The sequence below is a fragment of the Equus quagga genome, chromosome 1 (genome assembly GCF_021613505.1).
Source record: "Equus quagga isolate Etosha38 chromosome 1, UCLA_HA_Equagga_1.0, whole genome shotgun sequence".
NCBI classification, from domain to species: domain Eukaryota; kingdom Metazoa; phylum Chordata; class Mammalia; order Perissodactyla; family Equidae; genus Equus; species Equus quagga.
Window position 1 is genome coordinate 174,477,019 of NC_060267.1, and position 19,037 is coordinate 174,496,055.

At 35.8% G+C, this 19,037-nt stretch overlaps 1 protein-coding gene across 1 annotated transcript in view; it reads left to right on the forward strand.

Moving 5' to 3' along the window:
* RASA2 (RAS p21 protein activator 2) overlaps positions 1 to 19,037 on the forward strand; it is an 84,614-nt gene that overhangs the window by 23,794 nt on the left and 41,783 nt on the right. The window contains exons 4-5 of the mRNA XM_046676762.1: positions 1,902 to 1,978; positions 17,482 to 17,565. Of these exons, the coding sequence (XP_046532718.1) occupies positions 1,902 to 1,978; positions 17,482 to 17,565 (161 nt within the window). The remainder of the gene's footprint in view (positions 1 to 1,901; positions 1,979 to 17,481; positions 17,566 to 19,037) is intronic.

The following is a 19,037-nucleotide window of genomic DNA, read 5'->3' on the forward strand; positions in this document are numbered from 1 at the left end:
TGATACATGCTATGATTTTTAGTTGTGAATGAAATTATACTTTTTTTCTACTCTATTTTAACAGTTTTTATTGTTTTAGAAATAGAGTAGATCCTAGACATTTCCTGGGAGACCGTTGGGAGTGCCTTGTTAGCATACAATTTCTACTATAAAATGCATACGTGTTAAAATAGTAAAACTGCTTTGAGATGCAAATGTTGGTGCAGTTATCTAGGCTCACTCACTAGCCAAGTGGCACACACATGCTGGCATGATAGCAAACATTCAATATTCTAGTTGAGTCATATTACAAATTACTACATATCATGGACCTTCAGGGGCACTCTTGCATAACAGGGGTTGTGAATATTAAATGCAGGACTAACAAAAGACCTATTTTATAAATTATATATGATTTTATAAATATTTGTGCCTGGATTTTTAGTGGAAGATTTGCTTAATTTAGTTCCAGTTCCACCTAACTGCTAATTTTACTACTACTGATGCCTGTTTCTTTAGAGCTTAGCTTTCTCCTGCAGACTTTGTGTTGAGATCCATCAATGTTTATTGCTTATCAGTTACTATGCATCTAACCCTGAGCTTTGTAGTTAGTGGACCTCAGATTCACTTGTGTAACAAATCCCCAATAAAATAGTGAGACTCGCTCAGGTTAGATTTCTGTGAAATAATGTTTGAAAGGAAGTCGTTCCAAAGAGGAGCAGTGACTATATAATGAACTTTCCTGCCTCTGATGAAATTACTGGTGTCATCATTCCCTAGACATCACACCTCTGAAATCAACACTTGACACTCTGGCAGCTGGGTGGAGGTGATCCAGCACTGATTCTTAACTGGTTTAAAATGGTCATACCTGGTTTAGAATTGCTTGTCACCATTGCAAGGGTAGAAATATCAAACTCTAGATTATATTTTTCCTAAGCCTTTGTTTCCTGAGAAGTTTGTAGTTTGCTTTAAACTTATACTACTGAATTTTTTTAAAAATCCATTTATTAATGGCTGTTTAAGAAATACTCTGATTTTCAGTATCCTATTTCATTTTATTTTATTTTTTTGTATGTGTGAGGAAGATTTGCCCTGACCTAACATCTGTGCCAGACTCCCCCTCTTTTTTGTATGTAGGATGCCTCCACAGCATGGCTGTTGAGCGGAGTAGGTCCACACCCAGGATCTGAACCCGTGAGCCCCAGGCTGCCCAAGTGGAGCCTGTGGAACTTTAACCACTCAGCTGTGGGGCTGGTCCCCAGTATCCCATTTCTTTATCAATGCTCTTAGCAATATATTGTTATCTTTTGTTTATTGTCTCCCCAACTAGATTATCATTATAAGCAGGGACAGTGTCTTATACCTCTGTGGATTCCTACCCACTCCCACAGTGCCTTCTAAGATATAGTAGATATTCCATTCCATAATCTTTATTATTTGAGAAAAGTGTTGATAACTTGAATCTTACTAGCTTTAATTTAGTTTTAGTTTTATTGTTTTAGAATTCTGTGATTTCTCTGTTAATGATGGTTTATCTTTTCTGGAAAAAACTTTCTACATTTTATAATTTACTTTTATTTCAAAATTTCCTAAAACATAAATCTTATCTTTCTTTTTAATCCATGATAATTAAGATACATAAATATTTGTTGAACTTGGCATAAAATTCTTAGATTTGAATACCATGTTTGATATAAACATTTAACTGCTTCTTATCTTTCAGAATTTTGATCTACATTGTTGGTTGTTAGTCTTTTTACAAGTACTTAGTGTAGGCAAAGCCATGTGCTAGGGATCACCAATATTTAGTTAGTGGATAACTAAATATTGTGGTTAACCTTTTAAAAAGTACATACCTTTAATTAATATTTTGTAGTAAAACAGACTACTCAGTTTTTAATTTTTTTTTGTCATTATAGGGTAAAGTTCACCTCGAATTAAAACTGAATGAACTGATAACAGAGAATGGAACTGTTTGCCAGCAGCTTGTCGTACAGTAAGCATATTTCTCTTACCAAAATCAACTAGAAATAATTCTCCATTTTATATTCTTTGACTCTTAAGCCAACTCCTTGTTTTAAATACTTCAGAAACCTTTTTCAGAAATGGAACTCTGCCATGCTGTTCCTCTGTTAAATTGATTTCCAATTTGTTTTCTTGTATCTTGTCTCCTCAGGTTATGATGAGTCATTAATTCATTCAACAAGCATTTATTGAATGTGGGTTAAATGATAGACATAGGCAACAGGGTGTTATAGGATCACAGACAAGCGTGTCTACCTACGTGGCAGAAGGGAGTTGGAAAGGCTTCCTAGTGTGGAGAGCCTCTGGAAACTCTGATACCACAGAGCAGAGCAGTAGTGACCTTGGGACTAAAACTAAATGCCTACCTTGAGATTACCAATATTGATTCTCACTTACTTTGAATTCCTTTTACTTCTCTTGCCCTAAGTCATTTTTTATCACCCAGACTCTAATCTTCTAACTGTTCTGGAAATCTGTTCTGGCACAATCTCCTACCTCTTCCCTCCCACACAAAACCCTTACTCTGTGTAATCAACAAACAACTGGATGTCCTATCTTCTTTGGAATGTTTTCTCTATCTTTATCTTAACTGATATCTGATTATCCCCTAAGGTACTGTTTCCTCTACTGCCTTCTCAATCAGAGGCTGTTTTCTACCATACCCACATACCTTCAAGCCAGGGAGTAGGGTAGATGTTACACTTCTGTTGCTGCTCAGACTGTAATTTATTCTCCTAATTATGGACACTCCAGGTCCTTTGAGACATTCTGTTTCTATATAAATATGTATATATTTACTATATGTAATATTATTTGCTTAATTTTTCTGAACTCTTTTTAAAGAAGGTTGCATATTTCATGACCCTTAATATATCAGTGTCTGTTTCCTTTAACATTATTATAATAAAAGTATAATCTATAGTTATTTTTCAATACTTTAATCAACAGCTATTATATTTTACTTTTGTCAATTGTCCTAATAATGTCCTTTAAAATATTTTTTTCTCTCCAAGAAAGGATCCAGTGCAAGATCATGTATTACATTTAGTTGTCTTGTCTCTTTAATTTCCTTAACCTATAATAGTTTTTAGCTTTTCTTTGTCCTTCATGGTATTGAGATCTTTGAAGAATACAGGCGAGTTATTTTTTTGATGTTCCTCAGTTTGGATTTACCTACTAAAAATAGTTCAAGATTTATTTGCAGCTTTTTCCCCCCAGACTGAAAACATATGGTGAAAATACTTGGATTAGTTCTCTTCCACTATTCTCTCCCCTGTTTAGTTTGGTTATGATATACCTTTGAAGTACAATTAGTTGGATTGGTTTGGTTTGTTTCCATTCACTTTAATGTTGTTTTCCCCCATCCTGGTTGGTTTACTTCTATTTTTGAATATGTAGAATATTAACATGATTTTAAAAGTCAAAACTATACCAAAGGGCATTACTCAGAGATGTGTTCAATCTCCTCTCCCTACACCCAGCTCCAGGCATCTGTGATCTGATTTCTGTCCCTATAGTTTTGCCTTTTCCAAAATGCCATATGAACAGAGTCATGTAATATGTAGTCTTTTGTGTCTGGCTTCTTTCACTTAGCGTGATGTTTTTGAGATTCATCCATATCGTTGCATATATCAATAGTTCATCCTTTTTTAGGTATTATTTCATTTATTTCTTGTCATAACCATTGTCCTTATAGTATGTGACCTTTTGAGATCAGCTTTTTTCAATCAAATCCACCCAATTGTTGTGTATAGTTTCCTGTAGACAGAATATAATTGGGGCACTTTTTTAATCTACTCTGCCAATCTCTGTCTTTTATTTAGTGAATTTATATCATTTACTTTTAATGTAATTATTGACATTTTTGGGTTAAATCTGCCATTTTATTTTTTGTTGTCTAGTCCTTCTATTTTCTCTTTTTCCTGTGGGTATAATTTTTTTAGTGGTTGCACTGTACATGTATAACTTATTGTAATTTATGGGTGTTGACATTTTACCAGTTAAATAAAGTATGGAAACCTTAGCTTTTAAATCTCTTTACCCTCCACCGTTTGTAATATAATTATCTTAAATATTTCCTCTACATACATTGAGAACCACATCAAACAGTGTTAATAATTTTTGCTTCAGCCATCTAACACAACTTAGGTTAGAAAATAAGGCAAGTCTAAGTCTATTGTATTTACCCATTATTTTGCTCTTTCTGTGTTCTTTTTTCCTTCTTATTGTTTCAGGATTTCTTCTTTTATCACTATCTTCATGTTTAGAGAATTTCCTCTTCCCATTCTTTTAGGATAGGTCTACTGGTGATGCATTCTCTTAGTTTTCCTTCATCTGAGAATGTCTTGATTTTGTGCTTCATTTCTGAAGGATATTTTCACTGGATATAGAATTCTTGGTTAACAGTTCTTTTTCCTCAGCATATGAAAAATGTACCACTTCCTTTGGCCTCCATGGTTTTTGGTGAGAAATCCACTGTCATTCAAACTGTTTTTCCCATGTAGGCAATGTGCTGTTTCCCCCTGGCTGGTTTCAAGATTTTTTCTTTGTCTTTAGTCTTCTGTCTGTTTTAGTTTGACCCATGATGTATCTTGGCGTAGATTTCTTTGGTTTATCCTGTTTGGTGTTTGCTCAGCTTCTTGAGTCTGTATGTTTATGTCTTGTCAAATCTGGGAAATTTTCAGCTATTATTTTTCTAATACTTTATCAGCCCTGCCATCTTTCTCCTCTCCTTCTGGGACTCCAATGGCATGAATGTTAGATCTTTTGGTATAGTCTCTGAGGCTCTGCTCTTTTTTATTCCAGTCTATTTTCCCTCTGTTGTTCATACTGGGTAATTTCTATTCTATCTTTAAGCTCACTTATTCTTTCCTTTGTCCTCTCCATTCTGCTATGGAGCCCATCTATTAGGTTTTTTATTTTGGTTACTGTATTTTTAAGTTCTGAAGTTTCCATTTGGTTCTTCTTTATATCTTTTATTTCTTTGGTGAGACTTTCTATTTTTTTGGTGAAACTTTTTTTTTTTCCCACTTATTTCAAATGTGTTCATAAGTGCTCATTAGATCTTTTTTTTTTTAATGATTGGCACCTGAGCTAACAACTGTTGCCAGTCTTCTTTTTTCTTTCCCCCTGCCTTTCCTCCCCCAATCCCGCCCATACATAGTTGTATATTTTTAGTTGTGGGTCCTCCTAGTTGTGGCGTGTGGGACACCGCCTCAACGTGGCCTGACAAGAGGTGCCATGTCCACACCCAGGATCTGAACCAGTGATACCCTGGACTGCTGAAGGCGGAGCACACGAACTTAACCCCTCGGCCATGGGGTTGGCCCCTGAATCATTTTTAAGATGGCTGCTTTCACATCCTTATAGGATAATTCCAACATCCACATCATCTCAATGTTGGCATCTGCTGATTGTCTTTTCTCATCTAAGTTGAATATTGTCGGTTTTTCTTAGTGTGATAAGTTGTTTTCAATTGTATCCTAAACTTTTTGGGTATTATATTGTGAGACTCTGGATCTTGTTTAAATCTTCTGTTTTAGCTAGACTTCTCTGACATTTGCTGCTGGGAGAAGAGGAGTGCCTATTTATTACTGTCAGGTAGAGGTAGAATCCAGATTCCTGACTTAACTTCTGTTGACACATCCTTGGGGGAGGAGTGAGAAGAGTTCCTTGTTACTGCTGAATAAGAATGGGAGTTCTGATTCCACACTGGTCCTCTCCTGTGACCATTCTAGCTGGGATGAGGGAGGAGTGCCTCATTACTGCTCCATGTGGCCTCAACTGACACAATGGTTGGGAGGAGTTAGTTACCTCTGGAAGGTGATGAAGTCTTGCCTTCCTACTCAGCCTTCTCTGACACCACTCTGGTGTGGAGAAGGAGGAGAGCCTCATTGCTGCTAGGTGGGGATGGAAATCCAGGCTCTCCATGTGGTCTCTACTGACACCTTGGGGGGAAGGGGCTCATTACAGTCTGTCAAAGGTGGACTTCAAGGCTCTCTCCTTGACCTTTGGCCTTTGTTGATGGGGGCGAGGGTGGAGCCATGGTGTTTTTCATGGTGTTTGATTGGAGTAGTTGGTTATTGTCTAAAAAGGGTTTCTGTCTTGCTAAGCTGCCCACTTTCTGGTCCTTTGGCTAGAGAGAGCTGTTTTTTTCTTAGGGCATTTTTTGTCTATGACCATTGGTGTTTCCAGGTTGATGGCTTCTCTAGCACCCAGTCTGGGATATATAAAGTAAAAAGAAAGCCCAGGGAATTCACTGCCGTCTTTCTTTGGGTCCCAGGGTCTGTAATTGGTTTGCCTTCTGTTTACCTTTCAGAGTTTTCTTATGTTTATTATGTATATAATGTCCAGGAGTTTTAGCTATACTTAGTGGGAGGAATAGGGAGGCATGCATCTACTTCATCTTGTCCTATAACTGGAAACCAGTTCATTTCTTTATTTTATTTATTTATTTATTTATTTATTTAGAGGAAGATTAGCCCTGAGCTAACATCTGCCACCAATCCTCCGTTTTTGCTGAGGAAGATTGGCCCTGAGCTATGTCTGTCTTCCTCTACTTTATTTGTAAGGTGTCTGCCACAGCATGGCTCGATGTTGTTCCGGTTGAGGCTATTACAAAGGAAGCTGCTATAGATGTTCACAAACAGGTCTTTATGTGGACATAACGTTAGTCTAGATTCTTTTCTTCTTTCTCTTCTTTTCGCTTAAAACTCCGCTGTCCATACTCACTGACTTGCAGCAGCAGAGCTTCTGTAGTGGCTTTGTGGAATTTATTGTGGATTTCTCAACTTTGGAGATATTTTGGAGTTTGTAGTATTCTGTTTTGTAGTAATGCTGAAGGCATGGTTTCATGTTTTGTTTTCTTTGTTATCCTTGCTGAACTTACACTTTTGGGGGGTAATGTCTGGAAAGGTTCATATCCAGTTGCTGTTATCCTCCAGACCTGGAAGCTTCCTACTGCAACACTTCTTGAACTTTAGAAAGACCTCCATCCATTGATCTTCACTGCATTCTTACCTGCTCCTATTTTTACTTCCCTCTAGGTCTTTTTCCATAATCTGTCACTATAATCATTTTCTTGCAGATTCCTAAACTCCCCTGCTCTACTCTTCATCCCTCTTATTTATCTGGAGCAACCCGAATATGAATGAACTCAACCTCTTACTCTGTGTCCAATCTGTGCCTGAATATTGCTGGAGAAAGTCACACAGTCAGAGTGATTTTACTTTAAATTCATGATCATTCGTACTTATAACTGCCCTGGAGTTTCACTGTGTTTCTCTTAATACACCAGTGAGATTCTCCATCACTACAGACTGGAAATTGGTCACATCTTCATGAATCCAAATCTGCAAACCTGTGTTGGCATCCATCTTCTTGTCCTTATGTTACTGTAGAGGAGGTTCCCCATCTCTTCTTGGGGTGAATTCTTCCGTCTGAGCTCTAGAATCCTTCTGTTTCCCCTACTCAAGGACTTTACTCCTTCAGTTATCCCTTCTCTTCCATCGCTTTATCCTCTCTTTTAGATCGTTCTCATCAATGTGTAAACATGTTCTGGGTTCTCCCATCCTAAATAGCATGCCTGCCTAAACCTCATCTTTTCTGTAGCTGTTGTCCCCATTTCTCCACTCTCATTTGAAGGCAGACTTCTCAAAGTAAAATTGTCTAATGGATATTGGTAGCCACTAGCCATAACTGCTATTGAAAACGTGAAATATGGCTAGTGTGACTAAAGAACTGAATTTTTAATTTTGTCTAGTTTTAATTAATTTAATTTTAACTAACTACATGTGGCTAATGGCTACAGTATTAGATAGAGCTGCTCCAATAAAATGGACCTGGACTCCTTTTTAGCAGTGGTTCATTTAAGGGCTTGTGCAAGGAAAATACAAGATGAACCCAGATCATTAAAAAATAATGAGGGCATGTAGAAAGGACATTGAAGCCAACTTGAAAGAGTTTCAAATGACAAATCTGGGACAGTTTGAGCATCAAAATAAATAATGATAATGATGAGTTAAAACCTGTAGGATAAAGTAAATATCCATGAGCCAATGCTGATATAAATAAACAAACAAATAAATACATAGAGGAGAAAGGACTGCTTTTCCTTATAGTTGAATTCTAATTAATGAAGGTAGGACAAATGATAGAAATATAAAATCACCATTGGGAGCCGGCTCTGCAGCCAAGTGGTCAAGTTCGCACACTCAACTTTGGTGGCCCATGGTTTCGCTGGTTCAGATTCTGGGCATAGACATGGCATCGCTTATCAAGCCATGCTGAGACGGTGTCCCATATAGCACAACCAGAAGGACCTACAGCAACAATATACAACTATGTACTGGGGGGCTTTGGGGAGAAGAAGAAGAAAAGAAAGATTGGCAACAGATGTTAGCTCAGGTACCAATCTTTAAAAATAAGTAAATAAATAATTAAACAGGAAGGTTCTTTTTAAAAAAAATCGCCATTGGAAAACACTGCAGTAATAATTAGTGCAGGGACAAATCATGTATGGATGCAAAGTAAATGGGCCTAAATATGATAACAAACAACATATTTGCGTAGTCTCAAAGAATCTCCCCATCAGATATCTGATAGAAACCACCTTAACTGAGTGACCAAAGTTAATATCACCCCTTATGAGACATGGTATGATGTGTTGAGGAGGACACTAAGATGCAAACCTCAATCTAATCATGACCAAACATCTGACAAGTTTATTTAAGGAATATTCTACAAAATAACTAGTTAGTACTGGCAAGATCATGGGGCAAAGAAGGAAAACTAAGGACCTGTTCTCAGGTGGAGGAGACTAGAAGACATGACCACTAAATGCAGTATGAGATCCTGTATTGCATCCTGGACAGAAAAAGGACATTGGTGAAATTTGAGTAAGGTTACTATAGATTAGTTAATACCAACTAACATTGTATCAATGTTAGTTTCCTGTTTCTATAATTTTACCTGGTTACACAGAATGTTAACATTGGATAATGGGTATACAAGAGCTCTATATATTATTTTTACAACCTTTTAAAACTTAGAAATTATTTCAAAATGAAAAGTTAAAATTGTCTACACCTTGTACTTTCAACCCAGGTCTTTTTCTGAGCTGCAGGCTCATATGACCACCTGCCTTTTGGGAAACACCACTTGGATGTATCACAACATTGCAAATTTAACACGTTTAAAACAGAAGTATTGATTCTCATGTCTGTCCAGCTCCTCCCCACAGCCTTACCAGATGGTGTTACCATCCACCTAATTGCTCAAGCTGGAAATCTGGGAGTCATTTTTTTATCTTTTCTCTTCTCTCTCTCCACACATTGGATCCATTTCTTATTGATTCTATAAAATATTTCTTGGATTTTCTGGTTTTTCATATCTACTGACATCTCCTTCAAACCACCAACCATCTCTTACTTTGACTGTTTCAGTAGTCTCTTAGCTTGTCTTCCACTCTTCAATCTCTTGTAGCAGCCAGAGCAACCTTTTACAACATGAGTTAGATCATGTCATTCTCCTTCTCAAACACTTAGTGATTTCTAATTGCATTTAGAATAAAATCGAAGCCCCGTATCTTGACCCACAAGATCCAGCCTGTTCTGACCCTGCAGCCTCTTTGATTTCATCTTGTGGCATACTTCCTCTTGTTCACATGCCCACTGGCCTTCTTTCAATTCCTCCAATATGACAAACTCAGTTCAGAGATCTACATCTGCTTCTCCTTTTACCTGGAATGTTCTTATTCCCATTCTTCTTCTAGCTAGTTCCTTCTCATTCTTCAAGTTGCAGCTGAAGTATCACTTATTCTAAAATAGGACACCTTGTTCTTATTCCTTCACAGTACTTACCACTATTTCTATTTATTATTTTTTCTTTATTGCTTGTCACCTTTTCCTAAATTAGACTCTTAAGTTGCATGAGGGCAGGGACCATGTTTGTCTTATTCACCTCATTATCCTAGTGCCTGGCACTTAATAGGCTCTAAATTAATCTTTGAAACAACTAAATGAAGAAAGAAGGTAACATTTGTCTTCTTAAAGGATAAATAGAAAGTAGCTAGCCTAGAAAAAAAGTATGGAGGCAAGAAACAGCTTGGTGAGTATGTGTTTGTGTGTATGTGTGTGTATAATTAAAAGTAGTTTGATGTTTCATAGTATATGAAACTTGAGTGAAAGATTAGTCAGAAATTGGTGAAATAGGCTGGAGCTATATCCTGGAGGCTTTTATGTACCATATGAATTTATGAAACATATTATATGAGCTTATGGAACTCTTGGAAGATTTTAGACAATAGAATAATATGGACAAATTTACATTTTAGAAAGATCAGATTTGTGACAGCAGTAAGCATAGAAACTGATAGATGGGGGCCAGCCTGGCGGTACAGTGGTTAAGTGTGCATGTTCCACTTTGGCGGCCCGGGGTTTGACGGTTTGGGTCCCAGGTGCAGACATGGCACTGCTTGGCAAGCCATGCTGTGGTAGGTGTCCCACATATAAAGTGGAGGAAGATGGGCACGGATGTTAGCTCAGGGCCAGTCTTCCTCAGCAAAAAGAGGAGGGTTGGCAACAGATGTTAGCTCAGGGCTAATCTACCTCAAGAAAAAGAAAGAAAGAAAGAAAAAAAAAAGAAACTGATAGATGAATTTGAAGGGTGTTAGGGTGCTCCAAGGGAGAGATGATGGGTTCTGCGCCAGAGCACTAGTTGTAGACATGAGAAAAGAGGACGGATGAAGAAATACTTAAAGAATAGACTCACCAAAACTTACTGATTGATTAGACAGAGAAAGTAAGGAAGAAAAAGGAATTTATGTGTGCCTCCTAGATTTCCAAATTGTGTTACTGGGTAGATGGTGTTTACAGCAGAGAGAAAATACTGGAGGAGGAGCTACTTTAATAAGAGATGGTAATTAGTTGAGTTTTAGCTGCCCTTGAACATCTAGGTAGGGATTTCCATCAGATATTTGGATATATAAACCTTAAACTCTGTGGTGAGATCTCATATAGAAATGTAAAGCTGATGTTGGTTGTGGCCCTAAGAATAGATATGTTAGATAGAAATAGGCTTAGAGGGAGGTTATATAGTGTAAAGAAAGAAGTTGACTGAGAACAGATCCAGCAATAGAGATAGACTAGCATGTGAGGAAATCTTGAAGTAGACAAACAGGTGATATGAGGAAAATGAGGAGAATGAGGGCCAAGGAAACCCAGAGAAAAAAGAATTTCAAGGAGAGAGTGATCAGAGGTATTGCATGCAGCCAAGAAGTCATAAGAAGAGTCCTGAAAAATATGGATAGCATTTGGCACTGAGGGGACCTCAGCGAGGAGAGTTTCCATGGAATGACAAATGTATAAAAAGTGTAGATTTCAATAGGGTGAGGAGTGAATGGGAGGTCAAGAAATTTGGAGAGAGAAACAGAAAAATTAGATAGGTACAGGGTAACATGAGGTCTAGGCAGTGATTTTTATATTAGAGAAACAGACTGAGGGAGCAGACCTCAGGAGAAAGAGAGAGAAGAGACAAGTTGAAAATACGGTTGGTTGTTGCTAGCATATAAAAATTTTAAAAATATCTTTTTGAATCCTGCAACCTTGTTACACTCACTTTTTAGTTCTACTAGCTTTTTTGTAGACTCCATAGGATTTTCTACATGAGCAATTGTGTCCTCTGTGAATAGACAGTTTTACTTCTTCCTTTTCAGTCTGGACACCTTATGTTCCTATTTCTTGCCTTATTGCACTGGCTAGAACCTCCAGTATGATGTTGAATAGAAGTTGTGAGAGCAAACATCCTTGACTTATTCCTTTTCCTAGAGGGAACGCATTCAGTTCTTTACCATTAAGTATAATGTTAGCTGTCCTGTATTAGGGTGAGAAAGTTCCCCCTCTGTTCCTAGTTTGCTGAGAATTTTTATCAGGGATGGATATTCAAATGATCTTATGCTTTTTCTGTTTTTGTCTGTTAATATGGTGAATTTTGTTGGTTGATTTTTGAGTCTTAAACCAACCTTTCGTTTCTAGGACAACCTTCCACTTGGTCATGTGGTATTATCATTGTTATATATTGTAGGCTTTGATTTGCTAAAATTTTTAAAGGATTTTTGCATCTGTGTTCATGAGAGATGTTGGTCTGTAGTTTCTTTTCTTGTAAGGTCTTTGTCTGGTTTTAGAATCAGGGTAATAATGGCCTCATTGAATGAATTGAGGAGTATTCTCTCCTGTTCAGTTTTCTGAGTTTTTATAGAATTGATATAATTTATTTTTATTTTTTTATTGAGTTCATAATAGTTTACATCAATGTGAGATTTCAGTTGTACATTATTTCTTGACTGTCACCACATAAGTGCTCCCCTTCACCCCCAGTCCCCCCCCCCCACCCCCCGCCTCCCCCTGGTAACCATTGAACTGTTTTCTTTGTCCCAGTACTTGTTTATATTCCGCATATGAGTGAAATCATATGGTGTTTGTCTTTCTCAGTCTGGCTTATCTCGCTTAGCATAATAGAATTGATATAATTTATTTTTTACATGATTAGTGTAAGAATTCACCAGTGAAGGCATCTCGGCCTGAAGTGTTTGGTTTTGTTTGTTGATGGGAAGATTTTTTAACGAGGAATTCAGTTGCTTTAATAGTTTTATAGCTTAGATTTTTTGTTTTTTAGTAATCTTTGATAACGTGTATCTTTCAAGGAATTTGAATGTTTAATCTGAATTGTCCAATTCTTTGGCATAAAGTTGTTCACATTATTTCTTTTTATCTGTTATCTGTAGACTTTATAGTGATGCCATGCTGCTCATTCCTAATATTGGTAAATAATATCTTCACTCTTTTTTTCCTACTCAGTCTAGCTAGATCTTTATCAATTTTAACAACCTTCCTAAAGAAACAGCTTTTGATTTCATTGATTGTTATATATATTTTTGGTTTCTATTTTATTGATTTCCACTCTGTATTATTTCTGTTTACTTTGGGTTTAGTCTGCTCTTCATTTTTAAGTTTCTTATGATGGAGACTGAGGTCAGCGATTGGAATCTTTCTTCTTTCCTAATGTAGGTGTATAGTGATATCCATTTTCTTCTAAGTACTAGTTTAGCTGCATCTCACAAATTTTGATATGCTGAGTTTTCATTTTCATTCAGTTCAAAATAGTTCTTTTGTTTTATTCTTTGACCCATGGATTATTTAGAAGTAAGTTATTTTGTTTGCAAATATTTGAGGATTTTCCAAGTGTCTCTTTGTTGTTGATTTCTATTTTAATTCCACTGTTATAAACATATTTTGTATGATTTGAATACTTTTAAATTTACCAAGACTTGTTTTTCAGCCCCAAAGTTTGGGGCCATCTTCTACGTGCATTTGAAAACAATGTATTTCTGCTTTTGGTGAGTGGAGTGTTTCTTATAAATGTTAATTATGTCAGATTGGGTGACAGTGTCTAAAATTTTTTTGTCAACTTGTTTTATCAGTTATTGAGAGACGGGTGTTGAAATCTCCAACTATTTGTGGATCTGTCTGTTTTTCCCTGCGTTGCTATTAGTTTTCGCTTCCCTTTGTTTTGAAGCTCTCATGTTAGGCACTTAACATTTAGGATTGTTATGTCCTCTTGATAAGTTGAACTCTTCATTATTATAAAATGACCCTCTTTGTCCCTATAATGTTCTTTTTTGTGAAGTCTGCTTTGTCTGATATTATTATAGCCACTCTGGCTGGCTGGCTGGCTTTGCTTTTTTTATGTTTCTAATTTAAAGTTAGTATTTTAAGATTTTTTAATCTAACTTTGATTTTAGACTTGTATCTTTTCCCCCTTACCTTGAAAATCTTAATCCCTAACAACATTAGCTTTTTTATTTACATTATCTTATAAGATATGGAAAACAGATTCAAAATAATACCAATGTTACCACTGACAATTAGATTATTGAATGAAGTTTAAGAGGTCTTACTGCTCTACTTGTTCTAAGAAATATATCACTAGCAATATAGAGCCAAAATACTGTGTTCTAGTCCCTTGAGATAATTCTCTCTTTTTTAGTGCTTTCTCAGGGTTTTCTTATTTTTTTATTTTTTAGGATTGCTTCTTAAATTTAATTTTACTTTTGAAATGTAATAGTTTTCTGTGTTTCCAAAGTCAGAACTATATAAGGTATATTTGGAGAAGTATCGCATCCATTTCCAACCCTCTACCCACCTAACTCTTATCTTTAAAAGTTTTGGTCTGTCTTTCCAGTATTTTTTGCAAATATAAACAAATACATATACACACACATATAAATAAAAATAAAAACATATTAATGTTTCTCACCCCATTCTTACACAAAGTGAAATGTTCTCGCTGGCTTTTTTCACTTAATAATATATCCCAAAGATCACTCCATATCAGAGTAATTAGAGAATACAGATTTATCTCATTCTTTTTGACAACTATATAGAGATTTACCATAATTTATTCAACCAGACCACAATTGATGAACATTTGGGTTGTTATTACCCATAGAATCGTCTTTCTTTTGGTTAGTATTAGCATGGTATATATTTTTCCATTCTTTTACTTTTAACCTAATTTTATCTTTGTATTTCTAGTGAGATTCTTATAGGCAGCATATAGTTAGGTTTTGCTTTTTTGTCCAGTCTAAAAATCTCCACTATTTAATGTGTATATGTATTACTCTATCTTCAAGTTTACTAATATTTTCGTCTGCCATATATAGTATCCTGTTAATCCCATTCAGTGTATTTTTCATGTCAGACCTTGTGTTTTTCATCTCTAGACTTTCAGTTTTTAATGTCTTCTATGTCTCTATCAAACATATGAGATATAGTTAAACTGTTTTTTAATGTCCTTGTCTACGAATTCTATTATCTGTGTCATTTCTGGTTCTGTTACTATTGATTTGTTTTTCTTTTTCATTATGGACTGTATTTTCTTGGTTGTTTGCATCCCTGGTTATTTTCTGTTAGATGCTAGGCATTGTGAAGTTGCTGGATATTTTTGTATGCCTACAAATACACTTGAGGACTTAGTTAAGTTACTTGGTAGCAGTTTGATTTTAAGCTTTCTTAGATGGAACAAGAGTGATCTTTAGTCTAGGGCTTACATTTTTCCACCACTGAGGCAGTGCCTATGAATTGCCAGATTTTCTACTGTGGCCAGTGGGACCTCTTGCTAGCTATTGGGGGTTTCAGGAATTGTTCCCGCTGCTCTCTTCAAGAGGAGTTGCTCTTTTACCTAGCTCAGTTAGATTCCTCATGTGTATGTGCCTATCAGCACTCGGCTGAAGACTGGGGGGATTCTTGTAGCTCTCCGGAGGTTTCTTTCTCTCTGTGCAGCTCTCTCCTCTGTTACTCTGCCTGAGAACTCCTGTCTCTGGCTTTCCCCAACTGACAGCTCTCTCTCTTCCTCTCAGGGAGACCATGTAGCAGTAAGCTGAGGCAGTTGGAGGGCTCACCTTGTTTATTCCCCCTTCAGAGAACACTGTTTTGTGCTGCTGATTTTTTCCATTTTTTTTTTTTTGGTTTCAGATAGGAGGGTAAATCGATTCCCTGTTACTCCATCTTGGCTGGACATTCAAGTTAACATTTGTTTACATCATTTAAAAAAGAAAACTATGGAAAGATTTAGATCATTTTGTATTATAAACAAGTTTGGACTAAATTTATTTTCCTTTGTAATTTCTAGACAATGTATTAATATCAAATGCTTTATATGTCATATGTAAAGAAAAGGTAATTTAGTATACTAAGGTTGTTTTCAGCCTTTTTTCTGCTCATTCATGTTTATGATGTGAAATTGCTTGATTTACCAGTTAGCAGAATGCCTGTATCCTACATACTTAGAAAAATAATATTTCATAATATATATAGCAAGTAAAATAACCTATATTTAATAATATTACTTGTTTGTTATAAAAAACAATTTTTCAACTGTCTTACGTTTAAAAATTGAATGCTTCTGATGACTTTTATAGACTCATATGTTTCGTTCATTGACATTGTTTTGGTTTGTGAGTGTTCTTACAGAAGTCTTTATATACTGAACTGCGTTTTTCTCAGTTTTCTTATACCTCATAAAATTATAGTGGATTTCTATATTAAGGCTTCTCATAATTAGTATTTACAGGAGATAAATTTCTTATTACAAGGAGAGTAATACAATATATTCAGGCACAGTGCGAATGTAGAAGGATGCTGGGCTTTGAGTTAAGAAAGTAGAAGTTGAGTCTTGGCCTGCTTCTTATGAAGTTATATTACCTCTTTCAGCCTTATTTTGTTACTTTCTCACATAACCTTTTTGAGCCTTACTTTCTTCTTTAAAATGACATGATGATATTCTTCTCAAAGGCACGTGTGAGAATTAGGTGCATTTTGTGAAAATACGTAGTAAACTGCAAATGCTGTTTAAAAGTCAGATATCATTTTGAGGTTTAGCCTGAGAAGTGTAAGTTTCAAAGAGTATGTACAGTGGGAAAATTTGACTGTACCTGAGCCTAACATTGATAACAGGAATTATTGTGTTGGCTTGTGCTTTCTTTGGTTAGTTTCAGAAATGTTTTAAATTTGATTTTTGATACCCAGTTTAACAGAAATGAGTCATATTATCATTTCTTTCTTTACTCGGCAGCGCACAATTTGCACTTCCCCCACATATGTGATCTGTGGGTTGTGGAGAGAAAAAAGGATGTTGCTCAATATCCCACATCTTTCAACCAAGAGTACTTTTCAGCAACACTCATGAGTTTCTCTTAGGCATTAGGAAATTCAGACCCTTAGATGTTAAACTAAATTTGTGAACTCAGTAATATTTAGTGAGAAAATTTGAGTAGCAAATCCTTGTCAGATTCCATGTTCTCTGTAAATACCAATGACTATTACCCATGGAGTGGATTGGATGACCTTGGTTTTAATGGTCTAAACATTTTCTACAGAATGATGCAGAAGCTGTTACTGAGAATCAGAATGAAAGGTTACAGAATTTTGTATGAATCAGATTTGAAGTGGAAACCACAGTTGTTTCCTTGTTTCTCATTCATGCTTTAGCAGAGGATATGATGCTATAGATCTGGCTCGGTTGGTAGTTTCTCCTTTAAGGTTCATACTGCTTTCTTTTCCTTTTTAGAAGCCACGGCAGTTTTGATATATTGTCAAACCACAAGATGTACCTTGTTGGATATTTAGTGGGGTGTGTGTGTTAAATATTATTATTTAATAATATTATTTAATATTAATATTATTTAATATTAGTATCAGTACTAATTATGGCATTCCTGTTTAGTCTTATTTTGGAAATATAGCATAGGTAAATAAGTGCATATATATGTATATTCGGGGTAGGTAGTATATAGGCATACAGCTGCAGGCATGTGGAAAACGATTTTAACCTTTGAATATATTAATTTGTATTTAAAGATAATGTTTTATGTTGCTTAACTTGAGTATAATATGTTAATTTTCTTTTATTCTTCCTTAGCATCAAGGCATGCCATGGGTTGCCTCTCATAAATGGACAAAGCTGTGACCCTTATGCAACAGTTTCTCTAGTGGGCCCTTCTAGGTAATGTTTATCGAATTATTGTTAGATTTTTAAGTTTTAAAGTTTGATTTAAGAGTTACAATATTAAGGTTCTAAGAGCAAATACTAAATAGCTATTTATGACACAAAGTAATGAATGCTTTGAAAGAAAATCTGTAGTGAGTTCTGCCATACACTTGTGAACAGCCAAGTCTTATTTTTACGGAAAGAAGCTGGGTGCCATTTCACATCGCCAGACTCTTAGGCTGTGGGGAGCAGCCTCAGTTTTATAGTAATGTCTACTTCAAAACATCAACTTGTCCTTCATCATTCATCATCAGCCTTCCTGCTTTCAAATGTCTGTTTTAACAAATGCTAGCTCAGAATAACAAGGCAGTTGCCATATTTTTACCTGTAAATTAGCTCAGGACTAAAAATGCCTTTTCTGCTCGTGGGATCTGTGCTCTGCAGAAGAGAATTCCAAGCTATAGGTAAACCGCTGAAGTATCAGAACATGGTGAAGTGCACCATATCATTGACTTAAACTACTTATGATAATTTATAAAAAAAAGTTATAGCACTTTGTAATATTTTATATTTTATAATTTCATTATGGTTTCTTTTGGAGGCTGACTTGTCTGAAATTTGTCTACAAAGGTTTAGAATCAGGAAACAAAGAACACAATGTTCCCTCTACACAAACACATACATCCACACACCAGACACACACCCCTTCTCGCCAACCCCAAGCTCTCTAGGTATTCTTATTTTTTAGAAAATCACCAATAAGTCACTTTGAAAAATGTATTTGTATATGTGTATATAAAGTACTGGCACTGTGCCCGGTACCGATTGGGTGCTTAGACAATAGTATGCTATTATAATTATAGATGGTTTTAAATTTAAAAGCAGATACTCCATCCTGTAACATTCATATTATCAAAGGGATTTATTTTTGCATGTTAAAAATGTTTAGCCTAGTGGAGCTGTTTTTGTTTCTAATCTGTACCTGACAGGCAAAGTCTTTACTGTAATTGTTTAGTAACATACAGATAGAAACTATTTGGCATAAGAATTTGTGGTTTTGATGTTGTACTATAGTTGTGTAAGATGTTAACATTGGGGGAGGCTGGGGAAAGGCTGCGTGGGACTCTCCTGTACATTTCTTTGCAGCTTTCCCTGAATCTGTAATTATTTCAAAATAAAAAAAGTTTTTTAAGAAGCTACTGTTGTAGCTGAACCCCAAGAAGTAAACTGAGTTAAGAATGCTTTTCATGTTCCTCAGGTACTTTTCAACATAGATAAAGGTACTCTGAATCTCACTTGTCTTCCTTCTGCCATTTATTCTGAGTTGCTTGTGTCATAGAATGTTATTCTATGAAGAAAGCTTGGCAGTCAATCTAATATAACCGTGGAGAGAATAGTACAATCTTGTCATGTATAGGATATACAAAACTTGTATTTCTTTGATTGGAGTTTTTAGATACTCAGTTTTTTCCCCAAGTAGTATTTAA